At 35.8% G+C, this 23,085-nt stretch overlaps 1 protein-coding gene across 1 annotated transcript in view; it reads left to right on the top strand.

The window, feature by feature from the left end:
* The window catches only part of THSD7A (thrombospondin type 1 domain containing 7A), a 675,175-nt gene that overhangs the window by 580,472 nt on the left and 71,618 nt on the right, over positions 1-23,085 (top strand). The window contains exons 10-13 of the mRNA XM_058526377.1: positions 2,377-2,611; positions 7,414-7,529; positions 17,218-17,350; positions 18,604-18,707. Of these exons, the coding sequence (XP_058382360.1) occupies positions 2,377-2,611; positions 7,414-7,529; positions 17,218-17,350; positions 18,604-18,707 (588 nt within the window). The remainder of the gene's footprint in view (positions 1-2,376; positions 2,612-7,413; positions 7,530-17,217; positions 17,351-18,603; positions 18,708-23,085) is intronic.

Genomic DNA, 23,085 nt, shown 5'->3' with positions numbered 1-23,085 from the left:
AGAGTTTTGAAATCACAGTTTAAACAGCATACATATACTCACAGTGAAAATGGGGTAGGTAAAGAAACACATTTTTTAGAAATTCAATAATTTTACTATTCACTATAAAGGTACATTAAAATAGTTATGTAAAAGATATATTTATATGATGTCTATATTTAGCTTGTGTTTGCCTGAGAGTAAACATTGGATAAATCTAGAGCCTCAGGGAATGGCTGGTAAGAGGGATCATTTACTTCTCCCCAACCCAATTAGTGTGTTTTAGGATTTGTTCCTATTCAAATCCTAAACCTCTTTTTAGAGGCTGCCAGGGTCACTGGGCTGTGTGATGGAGGATAGGCTATGAACTGTGACAGATGTTTTCACCTTCATGAAGCAGGGACATTAATGAAATGCTGTTGAATGCAGGTTATTCTGATGTTGATTCCATGTTCAACACTGCACAAATGATCCTAAATGCAGTTAAATTCTCACGTAAACTGCCTATTGATTTATTTGCTGAATAGAGGAGTGTCCTTAATCATAAGTGAAGTGATACCTGAAGGTCAGCTCAGGATGTGGTTTTGTTTATGGCTTTCACCCAAATCTCAAACTTTTGGAGCCACATCCCTGTTAGGGTCACTACCTATCGAATCACCTTTTCTTACTTATTTTTAACTTGTTGAAACTTGCTTTCCTAATATGTAGAACCCATCTCTTGTTATATTCGACATGTCCTCCATTTACTGTCATGAATATTTGTGATGAACACCCAAGATTCTCACTATTCCACATTAACAACCAGATATTTTCTGTTCCTTAGATGAAATCCAGAGGCTAAGTTTGATTAGATTGTCACTAACATAAGCAGTAAATTCTTCCAATACTCTGCTTTAACAATATATAGCTTTTTATTTTCATAATTGGCATTATAAATAGCATAGTGGTAGGGAACAGGGCTCCATATATTCCTAGCTGTTACTGTGGCCACATCATTTAAGCTGTATGCGCTCATCTACTTTATAATTTTTAACTTGCAAGGCAGTTGTGGATTTATAAAATGAGAAATGAGGTCCCACCTACAAAGTACTTATAATGGGGCTAGCACATAAAAAAGCGTTCCATAATGACACCTCCACACCATATTCTATTGATTAAAAGACCCATCTATTTTACCCTTTATCATCTCTGTAATTATTGCATCTTACAGTGGATGCATTTTAAAACCCCTGTGGCCAAGGAGTAGTATAACGTAGTTGTCATTGCTAGTACATGTGAATTTCATTGTTATTCCTGGTGGCAGTAACAATCCCATGATATTTATGCCAAAAACAAACAAACAGAAACAGCTAGGGACCATTTGAGGAAGGAAAATAAACTCTTCTTCAGTTGCTTGCTTAACCTTTCATTGATACCTTCTGGTGCGATTAAGAATGCAACAGCGTCAAAACTTAGAGATGAGTAACAGTATCCTGGAAGAAAACCCTGGAGACAACAAGGGAGCACTCTTTTTAAGAAATCCTGCATCACCAACGCGTTTGATGCCACAGAGATGATACTGTGTGGCAGAACACAGACTTTGATGAGTGTGAGTTAAAAAGTGATTCAAAAGATTTGGTGTCTGAATGTAAAGAAGTTTTAGGAATATCTTCTCTTTTAATGTATGCGAAAGAGAGATATATTTTTTAAAAACTATGTAAATAAGTCATACAAAGCTATTTCAATAAGCATACAATAAAAATTAGAGTTGACAAGAAAGCATTGTATCAGAGTTTTTGCAGTTTTGCATTAATTTGCAGTCATTTCTCTTCTTTGGAACACATAGAATGATGGTATATCTCACAGCCAATGACATCTTAGATTTGAAGAAATACGGTGTTATTATTACTACATGGCTTTTTCAGTTATGCTATGGGAGATCAGAAAGTATCAATTGATTTTAAAACCCCTATTTCTAATCACTCTAAAGCCTAATACATTAAAATAAGCAGCACTTTAAAACCTGTAATTAAGGCTGTCAATTTGGGGCATAACATTTGAAAACACACTTGGTTTTCTTCATCCACAGAGTCTCCGTGCCCATGTATCCCCTGGTTAGCAGTCACATCGGCTTCATTTGTATCTCGTTTTCAGCTTCTCTGGAGAACATTGGCCTCTCTCTTTGAGGTCCTCCATAGTCCCCCAAAACAAATATCATGTACCCCACGTAGTTTAAATTTTAAGCCAGATCCTGCCAAATGAGGTGATTTAATATGAAATTTTCCTTCCTAGCAGTGTGCTGGTCACATACTGTGTGCTAATAAGTGGCAGGTATCATTGTTATTGTTAATTCCAAGGAACAAAGAAAGGTTCCTGTTCGCACCATATCTAATCTGCTAATGTTGCCCGTTTTTATAGGTGGAGTTCACTGTCCGAATAGCAGTGCTTTGCAAGAGGTGCGCAGCTGTAACGAGCATCCCTGTACTGTGTACCACTGGCAAACTGGTCCCTGGGGCCAGTGCATCGAGGACACCTCAGTGTCATCCTTCAACACAACTACAACTTGGAACGGGGAGGCCTCTTGCTCTGTCGGCATGCAGACAAGAAAAGTCATCTGCGTGCGGGTCAATGTGGGACAAGTGGGACCCAAGAAGTAAGGGCTTTAGGATGACAGCAGTAAATCCCGTGGTCAGCCATGCAAGGGATTGGCTCGGGCTTCACTTGCTTCATGAAATGGAGCGTTTTGATGTTTGTCATACCCGTCCTCAAGAGTGAGAATTGTTTGTTTTGAATGTCTGCTGCTGACAAAGTTATAACAGCTCCAGAGTCTTGTACCTAGGATCCATAAATGCTGTAGAAATCTTTCTAGATGGCACCTACTTTCAGCTTTATAGTAGCACTTTCTGCTTTTATTAAGCTAGCGAGGCAAAGAAAGAAATGCTTGCTGTAGGCCTGGCTGGCCAATAATGACAGTGTACAAAATCCTAGCAGTGTAGGTCATCCATGACCTCCTATATACCCATAGGCTATGGAGCCTTTCGTGTAGTTTAATTGGGCAGTAGCCTTCTATGATCTGCCTTTCATTTCCCCTAGAAAATACTATATCAAAAATACGGAGGCCAAACTTATTACATCTTTTAATGGTTAAATGAGTAAGCCATTTACTTCCAAGAGAGAGCCTTGGGATAAGATGAGTATTGTGGTAAGTAGAAATACCATCAGTTTCTCACTGTGGTTACGAAGAGTATAACAACACAAACAATTTGCTAGAGGGGAGGACAAAGAACTAGAGAGTTGGCATATTATATGTGTCTTGTGAGAAATATAAACAAGAACACTCCATGGCCTAACTGGGCTAATTGATTCTTAGAAAAAATTAATAAATCAACTCTAAAAATATATTCCTTTATGAGGAAAATCTTCTTATGTTTTGAGACTAAGAAAGCTTTAAGAATTCAAATCATCTCAGCCATGTGAAATACGGAAAGTAAAACCAGTAGATTTTGCATTGGTATAAAAATGGCCTCATCATTTCCAAATACTTGGCCAAGTACTTAAGTATTATGTGTGATCTTAAGCATGCTGCTTAACTGATTCTTGCCTCAGTTTTCAAAGTTTATTGAAAGGATTTAATGAAAAAAAATAGTAGTAATGTAAGCAATAAATCTTAGAAATTATTATTTTCTCTTAAAAATTTGAGATACTTCTTAGTGTTTTAGGGAAATGATAGTAATGTACTTGATATATGAAAAACTCCAAGGGATAAATTCGAATCTCATTATGAATTGTTTTTACCTGACCCGGGTTCCAGACATCAGGGATATTTTGCCCTATGCTTTGTTTACATAGTTTGAAATTAGGAAACATATTAGAAAATATTTGCCAAAAAGACCTGAATAAACTGAGAAACTATTCCACATGCTTAATAGGTAGCCCCAAACCAATATTTTAGTAGAAATAATGCTAAAGTTGTGATGAATCTAGCAAAGGAAATTAATGCACAGTGTATTAAGATTCAACAGCAGTAACAGCAGGAGCAGAAGTCCCAAGTCCTGGAGGATTCTTCATCTCACTGGGACAAGCACAGAGGTAGAAATATTCACTGCAGAGGGTTATAACCTGACCAAGTTGTATAACCTGATCTGTAGGCACAGGATGGAGGATTGTTGTGCTGAGCTAAGCTCACTCCGTTCCTGTTTTACTGTTAGTCACCTTTCAAATGTTGTTGTTGATATTTTCCTCACTTATGTAAAGTACAAAATATTTTGCTGAGCAATGGATGTACGTGTTTACAAGCCTATGTGTGAAAAAGCCTGCTGGATTAGTGTCATTAAGTCATTCAATAGGAAGGGTATTCTGAAGCCCCATGTCAGACCACCACAATAATCCATTACAAATGTGCTTCACCCTTGCAGCCTTTATTCAATGACCTGGATACATACATAGATTTGTTAAATCAAATGGATTTACTTTGCCCTTAAAGTTCTGAAAAGTTAAGCAAATACTGTGAGTTCCAAAGAAAATGTTACTGCTCTTATGCTTAAATGCTAGGTTAAATTCAATGAATGCTTCTTAGGACTAGGCATTTGAAACAAAAATGCAAATAGAAACCTTGTTTTAAACTCCTCTTAATAAAACAGATTACTGTGCAATGGTAAAATCAATGTTATTGATCTTATCTATCCTCTAACAAACTTCAACTCCTATCACATCTGTTTAATTTGACCTTGAATAAGATTTGGGGTAAAATCAATTCCTTGATTTAAACCACAAACACTAAATACGAATAGTACAAAGGAGAATAGAAGCATGTTGACTGAACCAATTGCTTCGCCAAAGGAAGTCTGAATTCATTTTATTGGATGTAATCTAGCCTGTATAATTTATCTTTGTGTATTCATTTAATGGCTTTGTTGTTAGTAATTTTGTTCTCCACAGTTAGCCAAGTATCTTGCTGTGGATATTTCTAAACTAAAACAGAGTTTTGGAGATTGTAAGTGTTAACATTGTAAATTCTATTGATTTATTCAGGGCTAAAATTTGAAGAGCATGCAGTTGAGTAATGCTCTCCCCATTTTTTCCTTTTTTTTAAAGGAAGATTGGCCCTGAGCTAACATTTGTTGCCAATCTTCCTCTTTTTCTTTTCCTTTTTTCTCCCCAAAGCCCCAGTACATAGTTGCATATCCTAGTTGTAGGTCCTTCTAGTTCTTCTATGTGGGACGCCACCTCGGCATGGCTTGACAAGCGGTGAGTAGGTCTGCACCCAGGATCCGAACCTGCGAACCTCGGGCTGCCACAGCAGAATGCACAAACTTAACCGCTATGCCACGGGGCCAGCCCCTCTCCCCATTTTTAAAGTTAGAAAATTGCCTCATTGAAAAGGAGTGCTTCCAGTAATAACCACTAATCAATAATTTCATAGTTCCAAAAGAATTAACAGGACTATATATGGGATTTTGCCGTATAATATTTTCTGATGAATAATGCAGGTTAAATTATAGTTCTAGTGATTTATAATCTCAATTGTAACAATACATTAACTCCTATGATTCACGTCTAAATGTCTTTGTCATCCATGACTTTAAGTGTTTATAGCAATTAGGAAAATCCAAGCTTATCCTCAACATAAACCAGGGGGATTATTTCTTTTTGAAATGTTAAATCCAATATATTTTTTTAAATCTACTTCTAAATAAACCCCAATGTTATACAGGAAAGCATGGATCTATATAATTTATAGAATATAATATTTATGTGTGAGATAGGACATGTAGATAAATAATTATAATACAAGATATATCAAAAATGAAGAGTCAGCAAAGTGCTCTAAAGAAATTATGAGAAAAAGATTAATGATGTTGATTTTTTTCACTCATAATTCAGTTCTGAAAACCTGATTAACTTACTTGTTAAAAGACAATTTATCTTGACCTACGAAAAATTTGGCTTCTCACATGGGGAGTATTTTTAAATCCCATTTTCACTAATTTGCCAAGTTATTCCAGCAACAGTTATACTGATTGTTTGGTTTATTTCTTCAGTGCCTCTTAGCTTACTTGTCAGAGATTTATATATGACCTCAAAAGAGAATTTCTTAGGAATCAGAACATTGTTACTTTTAGTTACATGAATTATGTTGTTATATTTTGTTGTCATAATATACATCTTCTTCTAGTGTTAATGCTCATGGCCAGCATTTGACCACTAACACTAGTAGAATCAGATCATGAAGATGCAGAGAATTGGGAAATTGAAAAATCATAAGTACACAATAAACAAGACAGTATATTTAAAACTCATACATCAGCTTCCTAAAATTATCTTTTAGGAAGTGAAAATCTCATATAAAGTAAGACATCTCAATGTTCTGTCATTATCTTTCTCTTGTGTTCCTAATAAATAATATAATTTTGCTGTTTTTTTTGTGTGTGAGGAAGATTAGCCCTGAGCTAACATCTGTTGCCAATCCTCCTCTTTTTTGCTGAGGGAGATTGGCCCTTAGCTAACATCTGTGCCCATCTTCCTCTATTTTATATGTGCGATGCCTGCCGCAGCATGGCTTGCGTAGGTCCATGCCCGGGATCCAAACCTGTGAACTCCACGCTGCCAATGTGGAGCGCACAAACTTAACCACTATGCCACCGGGCAGGCCCCGATTTTGCTGAATTTAAAAAAAAATAATTTAGTTAATTTTACTGTAATTTATGTCAAGAACACAGTGTTTCATTTCTCTTAAATTACTGATTGAATATTTTTGTTTTATTTATATTCACTCTTTTTCTTCCAAAAAAATATTATAAAAATATTTAAAATCCCATAACATGAAACTTAGAACAAAATGGAAGAAAAAATATGAATAGAGACACTAAATGAAACCAAGAATAAAGCAAAATCTGCTTTTATAATGATCTATACACTTTTATTATTTCATTACTTATTCATTATGAAATATATAACTGTAAATACAGTATTATTTTTAAGCATGTACCGTGTATAGAATATACTCCATTATAAATTTATTTTATACTATACATATTTTGTAAAAATAAAATGCAGAATAACTTGGAAACTTATAATCGCCAATAAGCCTATTTAGTTATACAAAAATGTAGAATTAGGTACATTGGTAATTTGGATTCCCACAAATTTCTTGTAAAACATGTTAGAAAATACAAATTTATTAATGGAGAGATTATTATAAGAGGATAAGGTATAATTATTATATTTTGTTCTAGATAGCACAATTACTATTATTAAATTTACACATCCTGCCTTGAGAGTTTTATTCAGGTCTAGTTTGGAAGAATTAATTTAGTCATATAGTTCTTGTCAAAAGCAGAAAGGCTCCTGGAAGTTAAATAATACAGATCGGTGACTGTTTAGCAATTTTAGCAATGAAAATCCTAAAGATATTAAATTGCCGGATTTTTAATTTATCTTTATAAATTTTCATAGGTGTCCCGAAAGCCTTCGGCCTGAAACAGTGAGGCCCTGTCTGCTTCCTTGTAGGAAGGACTGTATCGTGACCCCATATAGTGACTGGACATCATGCCCTTCCTCGTGTAAAGAAGGTATGTTCTGCAAAGTTCTGAAGGCTGTTCACTTAGAAAACCACTTGCCGGGACCTCCTAGTTCTTATGGCTAAGCAGTGTTTGTGTTTCTTACATGGGGCTGTGTAATCCTAGTTGGGCATGAATGCCGTAAAATTTTAGTTTCCTTCTGGAAAATAATACAGCTTTAGAGTACCAAAAAAATGAGTTTTATGCCAAAACTGACTTAAATTTATGCTATAAATCAAAGTACAAGAATTCTAGACTTTATTATATTAATAATGTTTCCTTGAACATTAATTCTAAAAGAATTTATGGTGGCCTTATGTATTTCGAAAAGAATGCACAATGATCTTATCGGTATGCCTGGCTTCCAACCTGCTAAATGGCAAGAAATAGCCATGGGACCAGATTTGCTACAAATTCAATTATGTGACCTCAAGGATGGGAATAAAGGATAGAGAAAAATGGCCAAATTGTACTTCTGTCAACATGTAACCTGCCATGAGGCATTTACAAGATGAGAATTTGTTCCCAGTTTGGTTTGGTTTTGCTTTTATTACTCACAAAGACCCTTTAATATCATGGAAGATACTTGGATAATTGTTTACCCTCTAGGATAGGGTCCTTTCTCATTGCTGCTGAGAAAGATACCAACATCCTCCAGGTGACATATGCAATAACTGGGCAGATTTTCTCTTAGTTTTACAAATAACACTGTCTCCTATTTTTTATCTTATTCTCCCAACAAATAGAGATAGTTTTTCTTAAATTCCTTTTATGTTTTTATTTTGTGTATGCTTCTTGACTCTTGCTAGAGAGATTCAATTAAGAATCAACTTCTAGTTTAACCATTATTTAAATTGCCAAAAATTATTTAGATCCTTAATGTATTATGAGAGATTATAAATTTAATAATGGATTGTATTTACAGTGTGATTATCATTTTATATAATTGAAACATGAGTTCATTTTTATGCTTTTTCTATTTTAAGTACCCTTGAAATAGCAAATAAAATTAAACCACAAAGTGAGCAAGAATAGAAAATTTTGACATTAAAAGTTTTTTAAGGCATCTAAAAAGGTCTTGGGACAAAAGGAGTTAGCATTCACTCTTTTAAAAAACACTGCATTAATGTTACGATAAAGCAATGTTATTGTCTGACATTTTTTTCTAGGTTTTCTTCTCTTATCCCTTATTTTCTTAAAAACTAAGTAACATATGATATCCTTTTGTTTGGTCATAATCAGCAATAGAATTGTACTTTCTTATAGATTAATATTTCTGTAGTAATTATTGGTTATTCATACTACAATGAAAAAAGGTTATTTATTACATGGAATTCATAGGCTTGAAAATTCTATTCTTTGTGTTTTTATACTTGGTGTTTTGTGTTTGTACGAGATAAAGCCATTTACTACTAATTCTAAAACATATGCAGTTATATTTATAGCCATGTGATTAATAATCTAACACAAATTTAACATTTTTAAGTAAAATTTTTGAAAATGAGGAAAAATCTTTGCCTTTTTCTTATGTCTTATATTGGATATTTCCTTGTATTGAGTAAAGTATTTTAAAATAAAAGTTGATTTGGTCTAAAGTATTTAAAGGAAATAAAGTAAAAAAAAAAAAAAAAGAAAGAAAAACAGAACAGAAAAGATTCCATTAAATTGATTCTAGGATAGTCTCTCATAAAAATGAGAAATCAGGTAAAATTTTCTCATTTCTTTAGACCTTCACTTGAAAATAATTTGGGATATTGGAATGTATCCAGGAATTAGGAACCAGTTTAGTAGCCTATAAATTTTCCTCTGTAAGTTCTTTAAAATGCATTTATGGGGCTGGCCCGGTGGCTTGGCCGTTAAGTGCACGCACTCCGCTACTGGCTGCCCAGGTTCGGATCCCGGGCGCGCACTGACACACCGCCTCTCCGGCCATGCTGAGACCGCGTCCTACATACAGCAACTAGAAGGATGTGCAACTATGACATACAACTATCTACTGGGGCTTTGGGGAAGAAAAGAAAGGAGGAGGATTGGCAATAGATGTTAGCTCAGAGCCAGTCTTCCTCAGCAAAAACAGGAGGATTAGCATGGATGTTAGCTCAGGGCTGATCTCCCTCACACACACACAAAAAAAATGCATTTGTGATCTTATTATGCATTATATATGTCTGGAAAGGAAAGAAAAAAATAGATGTAACTTACTCGTAAAAAACCCATAATTGAAAATCAAATAATATGATTTTTAATTTGATTTCTGCTGATTATTTTTAAAGTACTAAGAAAGTGATTTACTCTTCTCTGTTTGACCATTTATAAAATAAAAAAAATTTTATGTGATAACTAATATAAGGCACTTTAAAAAAATTTAGCATGTAGACGAGGGAACAAATAGATTGTGAATACTATGCATGTCTTTAATTAGATTAATACTCATCATTAATACTCACCTGTAATATATGCATAAATACTTACTGAATTTCATATTTATTGATTCCTGTATATAACTAGCACATTGATGGCTCTGTAGAGAAGACACAGTCCCTGACTTAAAGGACGCTTTTGATTTCATTTAAAATGCAGAACTCTTCTACAGATTATATAAGACTTACATGATTCAATAACAAGGTTTAGTAGTAAAACAGAAAGAGCTCTAGGGAAGGGAAGGGAAAACCCATTGTGGGAGCAAATATTAGGGAAAATCCTGTTGAAAAGAAGGTAGAAGAGATCTTTTTGAAAGAGACAATGCATAAAAGAATCCCAAGAGCGTATCGAAGGCATCAGGAAAAGTCTTAGATGACCATAAGAAAGATGTGTTGTTCAAGAAGAAAGTGGGAACCAGCCCACTGGAGCTCAGAGTGTGAGGATAAAAGTCGAAATGTGAAGTTGGAAAGAAAAAAGAAGGCAGGTTATGGAAGACCGAATTAAACTTACTCATATATAGCAGGACACAATTTTTAGTTTTTGAACATAGAATGAGTTGTAGGTTTCCTGGTATAATGGAATGAGTGGACTTTGAATCAGCAAATCTAGTTTGGACACCTGCCTTGGCCACATAGCAGCCAGGTGACCATAGACTAGATACTTAAGCTCTCCAAGCCTTGGTTATAACATCAGTGAGTTGTACTGTGGAGCAAATGAGCTAATGTATGGTAAAGTGCTCTCTGCTTTGTGAACCGTGGTGCAATTGATATATTACTTGTTGTTTAGTAATCAAGGAAGGGTGCAGGGATTGTGGGAGCAGGGATTGTGAGGAAAGAGAAGATGTGATTTCATTTTGGAGAGTGCAAAAGTGGGCAAGTTAGGAATAAGTAATAGAATTTGTAATAGGCAGCATGGAGTGCCCATTTAGTCATGTGTTTTAAAAGGGATTGCTCAACGCAGTTGCCAGTGTTTCTCCAGCCCTGTTCAGCTAACTGAGTGCAGGAAAACTGTAGGAAAATAATTGGTCTTGATTAAGGTCAGGTCTTTTCCAGGAAAGTACAAGAAAGGGAGAAAGGAACAGGGAGTCAAGAGTGTTTTCAAGGGAGTATTTATAATCATAATGAAGTGTGGAATCTAAGTTGGGTTGGGATGGAAGTGAGGTCATGAAGGGGGTGATAGATAGTGAAAATGTGATAGGGAAAGTGGATTGGCAGTCTTGATTGAGTTTGAAGAATTTTAGTAAGATGAGAACTAAAATAGATAAACTGGAAGGTTAAGAGGAGTGACCAGAAAATAAGATGTTTAAAGATGAGAATGTGCAGACATTGATGATGATCACATTAAGGGATAAACAGAAGAGCTAGTAATTGATGCAAGATGCAGGAAAAGGTCATTGGAGGTGAAGAGGTATGGTAAATCAGAGTCCAGTGCCTTGGATGGAATAACCCTGTGGATGCCAAGGCCACCAAAGTGGTGGCAGGGGTAGAAAGAGAAAGGATTATAGTAAGAGATGTTCTAAAGTCATTAATTAATGAAATGTTGGTAGACGACTGCTACAAAGTAGATAGCTGATGGTAAAGTCGATGACAGGAGCTTCAGATGAGTTAGAGATTTTTAAAGCTAAAGGGAGGAGAAAAGACTGAGAAATGGCTAGGTAGAGCAGCTTCCACTGGCAAAGAACGTGAAAGAAATTTTCCAAGAAGAGATTGAAGATGAGAGACCTGTGTTTCAATGGGTACAGTGGTGGAAAGATTAGAGGATGGAAAAGAATGAGAAATTGAATCAGCTTACGTGTTTAGATAGTGCTGTGGTCTAGGAGGTGATGGCAGACGTGCGGCGGGGATGGCGGGTGCTTGTTTCCTGTGGTGAGTGAGAGGCATGTGAGATATGATGGGTTTAGTTGGGATAGTCTCTTGGGGGAAGATAGGTAACTGCTGTAAATTAAAACGCATGGTGCCACTAGGATACTATTCTCCCCCGGAGCTCCTGGGGTGGTAGTGGCCAAGGAGTGCAAGAATGCCGTCTCAGGAATCTGCTGTCCTGTGATCAAGAGGCTCTGAGAGGTGAGGCTCTGTTGGGCTGAGCACAGGTCATCTCACTAGGAGCACATCAGCTCTGCCTGTTCTATTTGGCAGCTCTATGTGGAGTCTCCTAGAACAAAAGGCTTTCAGAAACCCTAAACCTAGGCATTCAAACTTAAAAAGAATAACTATAATTGTGTATTGAGGAAATAAAAAGACTAGGGGGTGTTACAGGGGGTTGCTGTTGGATGACAGTGCCAAGATGCTTTGTGGGCCTGGAGAAGCCTTTTCTGTTCTGCCTGTAGCCTGCTGTAACTGAGAATAAGGATACAGTGGTGTTATAGAAAACTAGCCTTTTGTTGTAAAGAAAATAAAACAATGACATGCAGTTAGTTTTTTCATTACTTGGTATGAAATGGGAATCATCCAAGCTTCATTGAAATTACACTGACCTGCACACAATTAAAAAATGCTAAAAAAGTTGAATGTTCAAGGATAGATAATAGCAACAGAAAATTAACTGAGGGATGGGGTAGTTCTTTTAAATTTAATTCTGTAGGTAAAATCTAAATTTTATAAGAGTTTTGAACTTAGGAAAATGTGGAGCTACCCTCCTTTTTAAAATCGCTTTAAAGAGGTAAAACTATGCTATAGTATTGTGGAAAATGGAACAGAACAGCTTAGGATTCCAGGAAGAACAAAAAGAGTTATTTGTAATGTTATTCAGCTCTCTCTCAAGTATGTCATGAAAAATCAATTCTCGGGGCCGGCCCCGTGGCTTGGCGGTTGGGTGCACGCGCTCCGCTACTGACAGCCTGGGTTCAGAACCCGGCCGCACACCAACATGCCGCTTCTCCGGCCATGCTGAGGCGGAGTCCCACATACGGCAACTAGAAGGATGTACAACTATGACATACAACTATCTGCTGGGGCTTTGGGGGAAAAAAAAGGAGGAGGATTGGCAATAGATGTTAGCTCAGAGCCGGTCTTCCGCACCAAAAAACAGGGGGATTAGCATGGATGTTAGCTCAGGGCAGATCCTCCTCACTAAATAAATAAATAAATAAAGGAAAAAAATCAATTCTGATAAAGATCCATATTGAGTAGGGAGTAGTTTAATTCTCAAACCAGTGCACTTGTTAACTTTTTTCAAATTTTCATAAATTTTTACAAAGGGCTTCTTTAAAAAATAGAAGACATTTATGCATATAAATTATTTGTAACTCTAATCTTAAAAAAATCAATACTTTTGATCAAATAATATGTTTGGCTGCTCAAATTCTGTTCGCTCTTTTTTTTCTCACTACATTTATTGACTTGAGGGCTAGAAAGGATATTGCAGAGGCAGCTACTCTGCCTTGATGCCCTTCAGCAATACTACACTAAAATTACCCAAAGATCTGAAAACAACCTCTGCATTTGCTTCTTGCATGAAATATTTCCCTTTCAATTTCCTTTCGTTTTCTTCTCCAGCCTGCCATCCATCCCACTTCCAGCTTAACCATTCTTAGTTTTGCCTTTAAATCCTTCCATCAAATAATTTCTCTGGTGACATATATCTTGAATGTCTTAAGATATCTGAAAAATGCTGTAACTGAGAGAGATTACATACCTCTGATTCTGTGTGCCCCATTATCACATAATTGTTTTCTGAATATATAATCCATTTTTTTCTATCCCTATCCTAGAGGGGTATTTTCTTTTTTTTTTTATTTTTTGTTTATTGCAGTAACATTGGTTTATAACATTGTATAAATTTCAGGTATACATCGTTATACTTCTATTTCTGCATAGATTACATCATGTTCACCACCCAAATACTAATTACAACCCATCACCACACACATGTGCCGAATTATCCCTTTCGCCCTCCTCCCTCCCCCCTTCCCCTCTGGTAACCACCAATCCAATCTCTGTCTCTATGTGTTTGTTTATTGTTGTTATTATCTACTACTTAACGAAGGAAATCATACGGTATTTGACCTTCTCCCTCTGACTTATTTCACTTTGCATAATACCCTCAATGTCCCTAGATGGGTATTTTCAAGTACATAGACTACAGGAAGATTCTTTTACTTTTCTCATGTTCATTGTTTCCAATGAAAAAAGTGATTCCTTATTTTTTATTAATCCTCAATGCACAGACTTAGTACTCATGTGCTTACTACTATAAGGTAATGGATTAAAAAAACATATAGAAGATTCTAACTAATAATTATGTTGAGAAGAAGTGAAATAAATGTGTTTGCTTATTCAGCAAATGTTTATTAGGCACTTAATATGTGTGACTATTGTTCGCTAAAACTCAAAGATTAATGGAAACTATATATGTATATGAACCACATATAATAAATTTGATATAAATACATACAGGAAATGATGAAGGTTGTAAAATTCAAAGTTTACCAGCTCAAGTTATTATGAGGAACCTTCCATTTTCTTTTTTTAACTTGTACTGTAGCTCTCCCTTTGTCTGCACTCTGATCTGAAGGCTCTATAACCTGGATGAGCTCTACAGTGCTCTTTCTTTGAGATCTGAGAAGAAATGAACCTCCCAGTAGATAGAAACATGAATGTCGTGACACTTCCTATGTAACCCCATTAAACTTCCTCTTTGGGTGTTATAGCTTTGGAATGTTTCACTTTAATCAGGTCACAATCTTTATGCTGTGGGCTGCACAAGGTTAAGGTATTTGAACTTTTTATAAGAATAAATGGATTGCCATTGTGAAATCAATTATGGAAGTGAAAAGAGTTATGGAAGTGAAAAGAGTTATCACAGTCTTATATATCAAGTACAAACTTGGCGGAGGTTGTGATGTGAAAGCACTAGAATGTTTCAGAGTTGTATATTAGGTGACATTTTTGCTTTCAAGTCAATAAACAAAGTAGAATTGAAACACTAACATTTGATTGCTGCTTCCCAAGTCTGAACAGCCCTGCCTATGTGCCTGGTGATATCTAGATAGATAGTGACTAGGAGCTTCAGTCTATAAGGTGCCACTGGTGCTGAACTCATCGTTGCCTCCAGTCTATGGATCCCTTGGTCTCAATCCCATGTTTATTTTCTATCTGCAGGTTGAGAAGGGTTGGAGCGTTATTGCCTCTAAGAATTTTGACCACTTGGGAAACAAAGACCTGATCCTCTGTGCTCTTTTCCTCTTTTCCCTGTTAAGAAAACTAACACCTCCCTCCTTCCCCCAATGCTAAACAATGATGAGAAGAGTCATTTAGTTTGTATACTCTTTCAAAAAGATTATAGACAGATTATAAACATGAAACAAAAGAAAGATAATAGAAAGTATAAAAGAAGGATGGAGTCAGGTAGTAAATGGGAGAGGGGGCAGGGGAGATAAGAGAAAAACTATGCTAGAAAATCAAAGTTAAGGTAAGCTTCTGCAGTTGAGAAGAAAATTAGCTCTGAGATTCTGGTGAACAAAGCAAAAAATAGAAGCACAGTGGATTCTTAACAGATTGTCGAGGGAAACAAAATATTTCCTAGCTCTGAATTATTAGAGGAATTTGTCACCCAGGCCTTAAAATAAGGGTCTTTGGACAATATAATGGATGGAGACCACATTAGCAATTTTATTAAAAGTCCTATTGGCATTTCTTAGATCTTTTCTGGAAAAATTATATTTAATATGTAAAAGTTACAGCTAGCATTCCAGTGACTATTGTCGCAATAAAAAAGTCCGTGACAATATTTTCAAATACTTTAATTCTCTGCCAGCCACTACCTCCAGCCCCTAATTCCCTACTCTATTACCTATAGTATTCCAATTATTCACTAAAATAGTTAATAGAGTCATTAATAATACAGGTTTCCCCCACAATGGGAATAATCCTAAAAAGTTATGTGTGAACCCTAGCATCTTAAATTGGGATGAGACATACAAGGTCATCTATTCCAGTAGATCTTAAACCTAGCTGTTCATCACAATTCCCTGACAAGCTTTTTAAAAATTGGATTCCCAAATTCAGCTTCCGAAGATTGAATTAGTAGTTCTGGGTATAGGCCAAAAAGTCTGTTTGTTTTTGTTTTCATGTTTTTAAAGAAATTCTCCTATGTAGTCAGACGTTTAGGAATCACTAATCTGATCCATTCTCCCATCTAATATAGGAATCTTCAATCCACATGGCTGGGAGTCAGTTGCCCAGACCGTGTTGAGGGATACCCTGACTTCATGAGAAAGGATGTTCCATTATTGGAAAGTTCTAATTGTCAAATCATATTTTTCTACCAACATAATAACTTTAAGAATGTTATTTCATTTATGATTAAACTTTCATTGTTAGGGCCTGCTAGCCCTTCTAAATTTCTCTGTTCCTGTAGTCTACTTATCAAATATTTCATGATCTTGCAAAAAATGTAAATGCATCAGGGGAACTCTATAAAAATAATTCTTTAGGGAATTCTTTTGTAAGCATCCATTCACCCTTAAAGTGCATACATTGTCAGTTGGAATATATTTTATTAAAGTTGGCAAGTCTTATACATTATCTGTCTCTAATACTAAAAGATTTTGAACATCTGTCTATCAATAGTACTATCAAATTTATATCTTCATTGAAGGTAAATCTTAATTATTTCCATTGTTATTTAACATAATTGAGTTATTTAATTCCAATAATTATTGCTATTTTGAATGCTTCTTTAAAAAGTCTGCCTCTAAGAAACCACTTTTATTCCATACCTACAGCCCTGATGTTTAGAATTCGACATGAACTGAAGATCTTAGACTGCTTAACATGAATAATAAATGCCTAGAATAATTTACGAGTTATGCATTTCAAATTAAGTGAATAACAAAGAAATAAAATTTCACATTAAAACATTGAATATATCCTCCAAAGGAAGATTCATTAGATGTGGATGAGTCCCATGTGGTAAACAGGGCTATGTGAAATGGCATGAAAATAAACTTAAGGTGAAGAGAAATAAATTAATCAGATCTGTCATATTTCTCAAGAGGAAAGAAATATACAAAAGAGCAATTACCTTGTGCATTAGAAAGCCTAGTTGACTATGCAACTGTATTCTCTATTCTTCTCCTTTTTAAATGTAAATTGGTTGGGTTTTCAGTATAAGCAGTCTTTGGGAGAATTTAGAAAATGATTAGATTAGATGAAGCCTCTCATTCAGGGATGTCAAAGCATGTGTAGTTGCAGGCAGTGTAATTTCTTCACCCAGGCTGGTAGTTGGAGATTCTTGTATCAGTACAGAGTACAGAGGTTAAAAAGCTGCCTCATTCCAGGGGACTCCGGAGTCAAGAAGCAGTCTAGACATCGGGTCATCATTCAGCTGCCAGCCAATGGAGGCCGGGACTGCACGGATCCTCTCTACGAAGAGAAGGCCTGCGAGGCCCCTCAAGTGTGCCAAAGCTACAGGTAATAGAGCTAAAGAAAAAGCCATTGCCATCAACACGCGGAGAAGTACTTCAAGTCCATATTCTTTCGGACGATGAGAAAAGAAAGCGAACACTGCCCTGCAGGCTAGTGGAGTTTGGGATGTTTATGGCTATATGTGCTATCTCCTGCCTCTTGCCTCTGCTACTGAAATTATCCCTAGGGAGACAAATACAAAAACTGTGTAAGTTTCCAAGCTGTATTATTAGCTCTAGGAGTTTGGGGAAATTTCTCATGTTGATATAAACTATAAGAAATGCAGAAAAGTGGTTAATAATTATGAAATACATATGCTTTAGGAAGCAATTCTTTTTCACTTGGAAGAATAGCATAAGCATTCCTCCCCTGGCTCCAAGGAACACCTGTTCCTTACAAATGCTGGCATTCTGGCTCACGAGATGACATCTTTGTCTCAATGATGCCAGTAAGATGTCTGGTCTTTTCGTTTGTAGCCACCTCAAAGAAAATTAAGGTTATTGAAGCTATATATCATCATGTTGATAATTATTAGAGAAATTTTTCCTCATAACTGTTAAAAGAAAGTGCGTAATTGAAACTTGATGTGGTAAACAATTGCAACCCTGACAACAAATGAAATATTATGGCATCGATTGATAGAATGTGTGATCACAAAATAACTTATGATGAAATTGATAGCAAATTTTCCATCTTAATTTATCTGTATTTAAATCTGAGATGACGAACAATATAATTGCATGTTTACACCAAACATTGACAACTATTAGCCCAAATTTATTTATTTGGGAGATTTATTTTTATGAAGTGTATTATAATTGCAGTTTCTGAGTTACTTCTACAATGCTAACCCAAAGAGCACTATACAAAAAGCTCATGACTTGAATGCAGTTTCATAACTTGAATATAAAACAAATATACCTTATTTAAATGAAATGCATTGTTTCTGGTACTATCTGGTACATCTATCTGCTGGCAATCCTAATCATTTAAAAGGCTAAATTCTAGCGGTAGAGTCCATTCCTATAGAACAAGGACAAAGACAGATTCTTGTCTCCAGTGCCCTAGAAAGTACTTTTATATGTAAAGCTGCTTTTTATAATGCCGTGATGGAGATCTAAATTAAATTTAGAGAAGACAGCATTGGCTAATGAATTCCTGTTTGCAGTAGTCAAAGTCATATTTCCATGCCACCGTATCTCTACGACTTGGCTGGCATTTTTGCTTCCTCTCCTCAAGGCTCTGTTCTTTTCTTGTAGATGGAAGACTCACAAATGGCGCAGGTGCCAGTTAGTCCCTTGGAGTGTGCAACAGGACAGCCCTGGAGCTCAGGAAGGCTGTGGGCCCGGACGACAGGCAAGAGGTGGGAGGCCCCGTTCCATAGTTTATTTGTTTTTATTTCTCCAACATGGCTAACTTAACCACTAGCTTGATGAGTTTGTCACTTTGGCACCATGTTTAGCAAACAGAGCAGCGCAGATATGAATCTGCTACTACCCATTCTACTTAACACCAGAACACAGAAACTTGTCTTTTTAAATTGTGTCGTTTGCTCTTTGACGTGAGCCCATAACTCCTCTGCTTGAATTTTGCCCTCATTCGTATTAGAAGATAATCAGACCAAGATCTTGAGAGGGTTATGACATAGAGTGTACAATGCAGCTCGTTTTTTTGTTGTTGGTTTTTGGATCATAGTATTCCATTACACTTTACTTGTCACCTTAATATTAGATAAGATCCTTACGTCCTTGCCCATAAGCATTGTATATGTGCATGCATGTAATGTAATTGTTTAACTTTCCCAGAAATTCTCAGCAATAACATTCCTAACATTGTCATGGTGATCCCCAATTCTGTTCATATTAAGTACTGATCTTTAAATGGCAGATTTATGTACTCGAAACCTGCCGTATGTGAACTGCAATCTAACTACTAGATAACATGGAATTCTGCAGAAATGAGTGCTAAAAATGTTCCCAATTTGCCTTATTTGCTGGATATTATAGATAACACTCACATTCCAACCTTTGGAACATGTTGTTTATATGTGTAGCAAATTCAGTCTTCAGAGAGTACATGATCGTTTTTACTCATTTTGACTCTTAGTGTATAGTTCCTGTTACATACTTAAAATGTAGCTGAAATATAATTGAATATGCAGCCACCTTTCTTTAATTCATAACAACATGTTTTGCTCCCTCTTTTGTAGTTATGTATTTGATAATGATGCAAGTCTGAACATACAGAATAGAATTCCAGTTTTTGCTGATTTGATCTGGGACTCCTTTTTCTTTACAGTGAAAAGATTGCTTTTTTAATTTGAGAAAAATATTTTCTTTTTTGTAAAAATCTTCTATTTTTATAATTGTCATTTTAGACGTCTTCATTTGAAATATAAAATTTAGTTTACAAATAATATTAACTACCTAGTGATTTTTAGGATTTTATTTTATATGCTTAATTTTCATTAAGTATCCTCCACCATCAGCTTCGGCTAAAAAATAACTGGCTTCCTTTACAGTTATAGAAACAGAATTGAAAGTCATTCTCCCCATTTTAAACCATTCATTGAGAAATTGAGTGATATGAGACCCTCTTGTTGTGCCCTGCTAATTCCTCCTTGAATCAAGCATACATTTGCATATAATTTGGGCCCTACATAGAGTTTATAATGAAAACAGGCATGAGTTTGGGAATCAGGAAACATAAGTTTTTGTCCCAGTTCTTTCACTAATATCGTGTGAGTCTTGTTCACCTCTTCACCTTCCTGGATCTCAGTTTATTTAGACAAAAAAAAAAAAAGAAAAGAGGATTAGACTAAATGATCTTTTAGGATTACTCCAATTTTCATATTCTACAATCTATGCACAGATAGTACCCAGGGATCAAAGTGTGAAATGAAATTAGGTAAAACAGATGAAAGCCATATTTTCATAGAATACCACTGGGGGGATATCTGAGATACGGTGGAAGCAGTGCAAGTGTGAAAAACAGCTTCAGTTCCAAACTCTATTGCTTAACAACTGCACAACCTTGGTTCATTTATTTCCTTCCTCTGAGGCCGAGAACATAATGGTCCTCACAGTACTTTGCTCATTAAATGTGAATTCCTTCCTCCTTCCTGTTAGAGCATGACCCCAATGAATGTGCTTATAGGTCATAGCAGGCATAAAAGCAACAATATTAACATGGGTCTTTTGTTTTTTGACACACAGGCTGTATAACAACTGTTCTTTCTGTGATTTACCAGTAATCTTTTCATTTCTGAATCTGAAACCCTCTGTTCCTTCCTCATCCTGCGTGACTGCTCTGTAGTCTCTAATACCGTGACCTGCTCCCACCATGAAAAGGGGTCTTTGGCTTCCTCAGTGCTCCTTTCTCTTGCCTTTCTGATTGTTCCATTCTTGGTTTCCTATTACTGGTGCCTCTTCCTCTGCCTGTGCTTGAGTAATGCTTTCTAATCTTGGCATACTTGTTAGACTACTTCCTCTATCTTGACAATCTTTCCTATTTTCAGGATATCTAGGATGAGAAAGTTGCGTTATAACAAGTCATTTCTGCATAAATTTATTCAGAAGAACCCCTTTAACTTCTATATGAAGATAATCTTTTTCTTTGTTGCCTTGGTAAATTAAAGATTTTTTTCTTCGAGGCTATATTCCTACAGAAACATGAATTGGGGAGAATTAAGACGGTAGAAATATCTTTTGCTAATGGCGAAAAGGCAAAATTTTCTTTCTTTGATGGTCGTGGCTGTTTTCAGAACTGCATGATTGACCTGTTGGATTCTTGCTATTTCTATCTTTATCCTTATCTAGTCAGAGACTAAAAATTGCCAACTTGTGCTGTTTTTTAATGATTACAATAATCGTGTAGTAAGGATTAGAATTAATCAGCAAAGACTATAGAGAAGCTACCCCATCCTCTCTAATACATCAGACTTTCTAATTTCAGTCTCTCATTCAACTGTGATTGCACTCAGACGACTGTGTAGAAAGAGTTATGAGCATCAGGAAAGGATGAAGATGTTCAAGCCAGGGAGCTCAATAATTGGTTAGGGAAATGAGATTGTTGATAATATCATCCAACAAGTAGAAGTTAAAGACTGAAACTGATCCATTGCAAAAGCAATCATTTGAAGCTAAAGAACTTAAGAAAGACCTAAAGGATGAGCTGGAACTTGACTTGTACCATAATATTAGAATAAATAGAAAGGAGAAAAGAATACAAAATAAGATCAATACTGTAAGTTAAGCATTTGAGGTAAGAAAAACAAAAACATTACATGTGTTCACAAAAAAAGTGGTTAGATTGAAGCTCTGAAGATGTGAGCTGGAACCTGGGGTGATTTTGTAGAGGGCTATAAATGTCAGGATCCGGAGTTTAGACCTTGTTCAATAAGTGGTAGGAGCAAGGACCTGATGAAAGCAGTGTTTTATCTGTCAGTGTGTACAGAATGAATTAGAAAGATAAGACGCGTGGGTCTGGATGCCAGCTAGGATGCTGTTATGGCAATGCAAGGTTGAAGTAATAGGGGCTCAAACTGGAACCACAGTAGTTGGAATGGGCAAAAATAAATGGATTTTCAGCATACAATACAGGAAAATAATTTTAGGACTTAGTGGCAGACAATAGAAGCGGAGATAGAAATAAACAAGTGGACGATGATGATATGATTCTTTAACTCCAATATTTTCAGCTTGAGAATAGTTATAGTATTGGGAAAAATTCTTAGGTCTAAAAGTAGAGCTAATTTTAGAGAGTGTATTTCATATATTGTGCATTAAAGGTGACGGCAGGGGAACCAATTGGAAATACCCACGTATGCATTTGAAGTGTAGAAATGTACCTATCGAGATAACTTAGTACAGCAGATAGAAATGTGAGTAACATTTCCATAAAGGGATTTGATGAAGCCATATGAGAAGCTAAGATCTCTAAAATATATTGTATGCAGGAGGAAAAGTGGTTATTGTATTTTGCCATTAATAGGATTCTTTTTTCTCTAGTCTGTTTGCATTTATGTTTACCTAAAGAACTTAAAATAGTATTAACTTTAAATTACTATTTCCTTGCTTGTGTCAGAAATGACACCATATAAACTAAAATATGAGATAGCTAACTTTACCATTCTATAATTATAAAGATAGCAATTTTTATTGCGTGGCTTTTATCAAACTATTGGTCTAGACCAGTGGTCAGCAAACAATGGCCTGTGCGCCAAATCCAACTCTTTTGTAATTAAAGTTTTATTGGAACACAGTCACACCCATTCGTTTTTTCTTTTTTTATTGAAGTATAAATGACAATCAATATTATATTAGTTTCAGATGTATATCATAGTGATTCGATATTTATATACGTTATGAAATGAACACCATGATAAGTCTAGTTACTATCTGACACCGTACAAAGTTATTACAGTATAATTGACTATACTCCCTATGCTGTACATTACATCTCCATGACTTATTAATTTTATAACTGGAAGTTTGCACTTCTTAATCCCCTTCACCTATTTTGCCCCCCCAATACCTCCCTCTTCTGGTAACCACCAGTTTGTTTCCAGCCACACCTATTTCTTTACCTATTGCCTATGGCTGCTTTCATGATAGGAGGCAAAGTTGAGTAGTTGTTACAGAAACCATATGGCCCACAAAGCCAAACAGAAGAAGTTTGCTGACCCTTATTCTAAATTCTAAAGCTATGTAATCCATGATACAGTCACGAGGCCTAATAGT

This window comes from Diceros bicornis, chromosome 3, assembly GCF_020826845.1.
Source record: "Diceros bicornis minor isolate mBicDic1 chromosome 3, mDicBic1.mat.cur, whole genome shotgun sequence".
Classification (NCBI taxonomy): Eukaryota; Metazoa; Chordata; class Mammalia; order Perissodactyla; family Rhinocerotidae; genus Diceros; species Diceros bicornis.
This window is presented reverse-complemented; position numbering and strand designations above follow the sequence as displayed.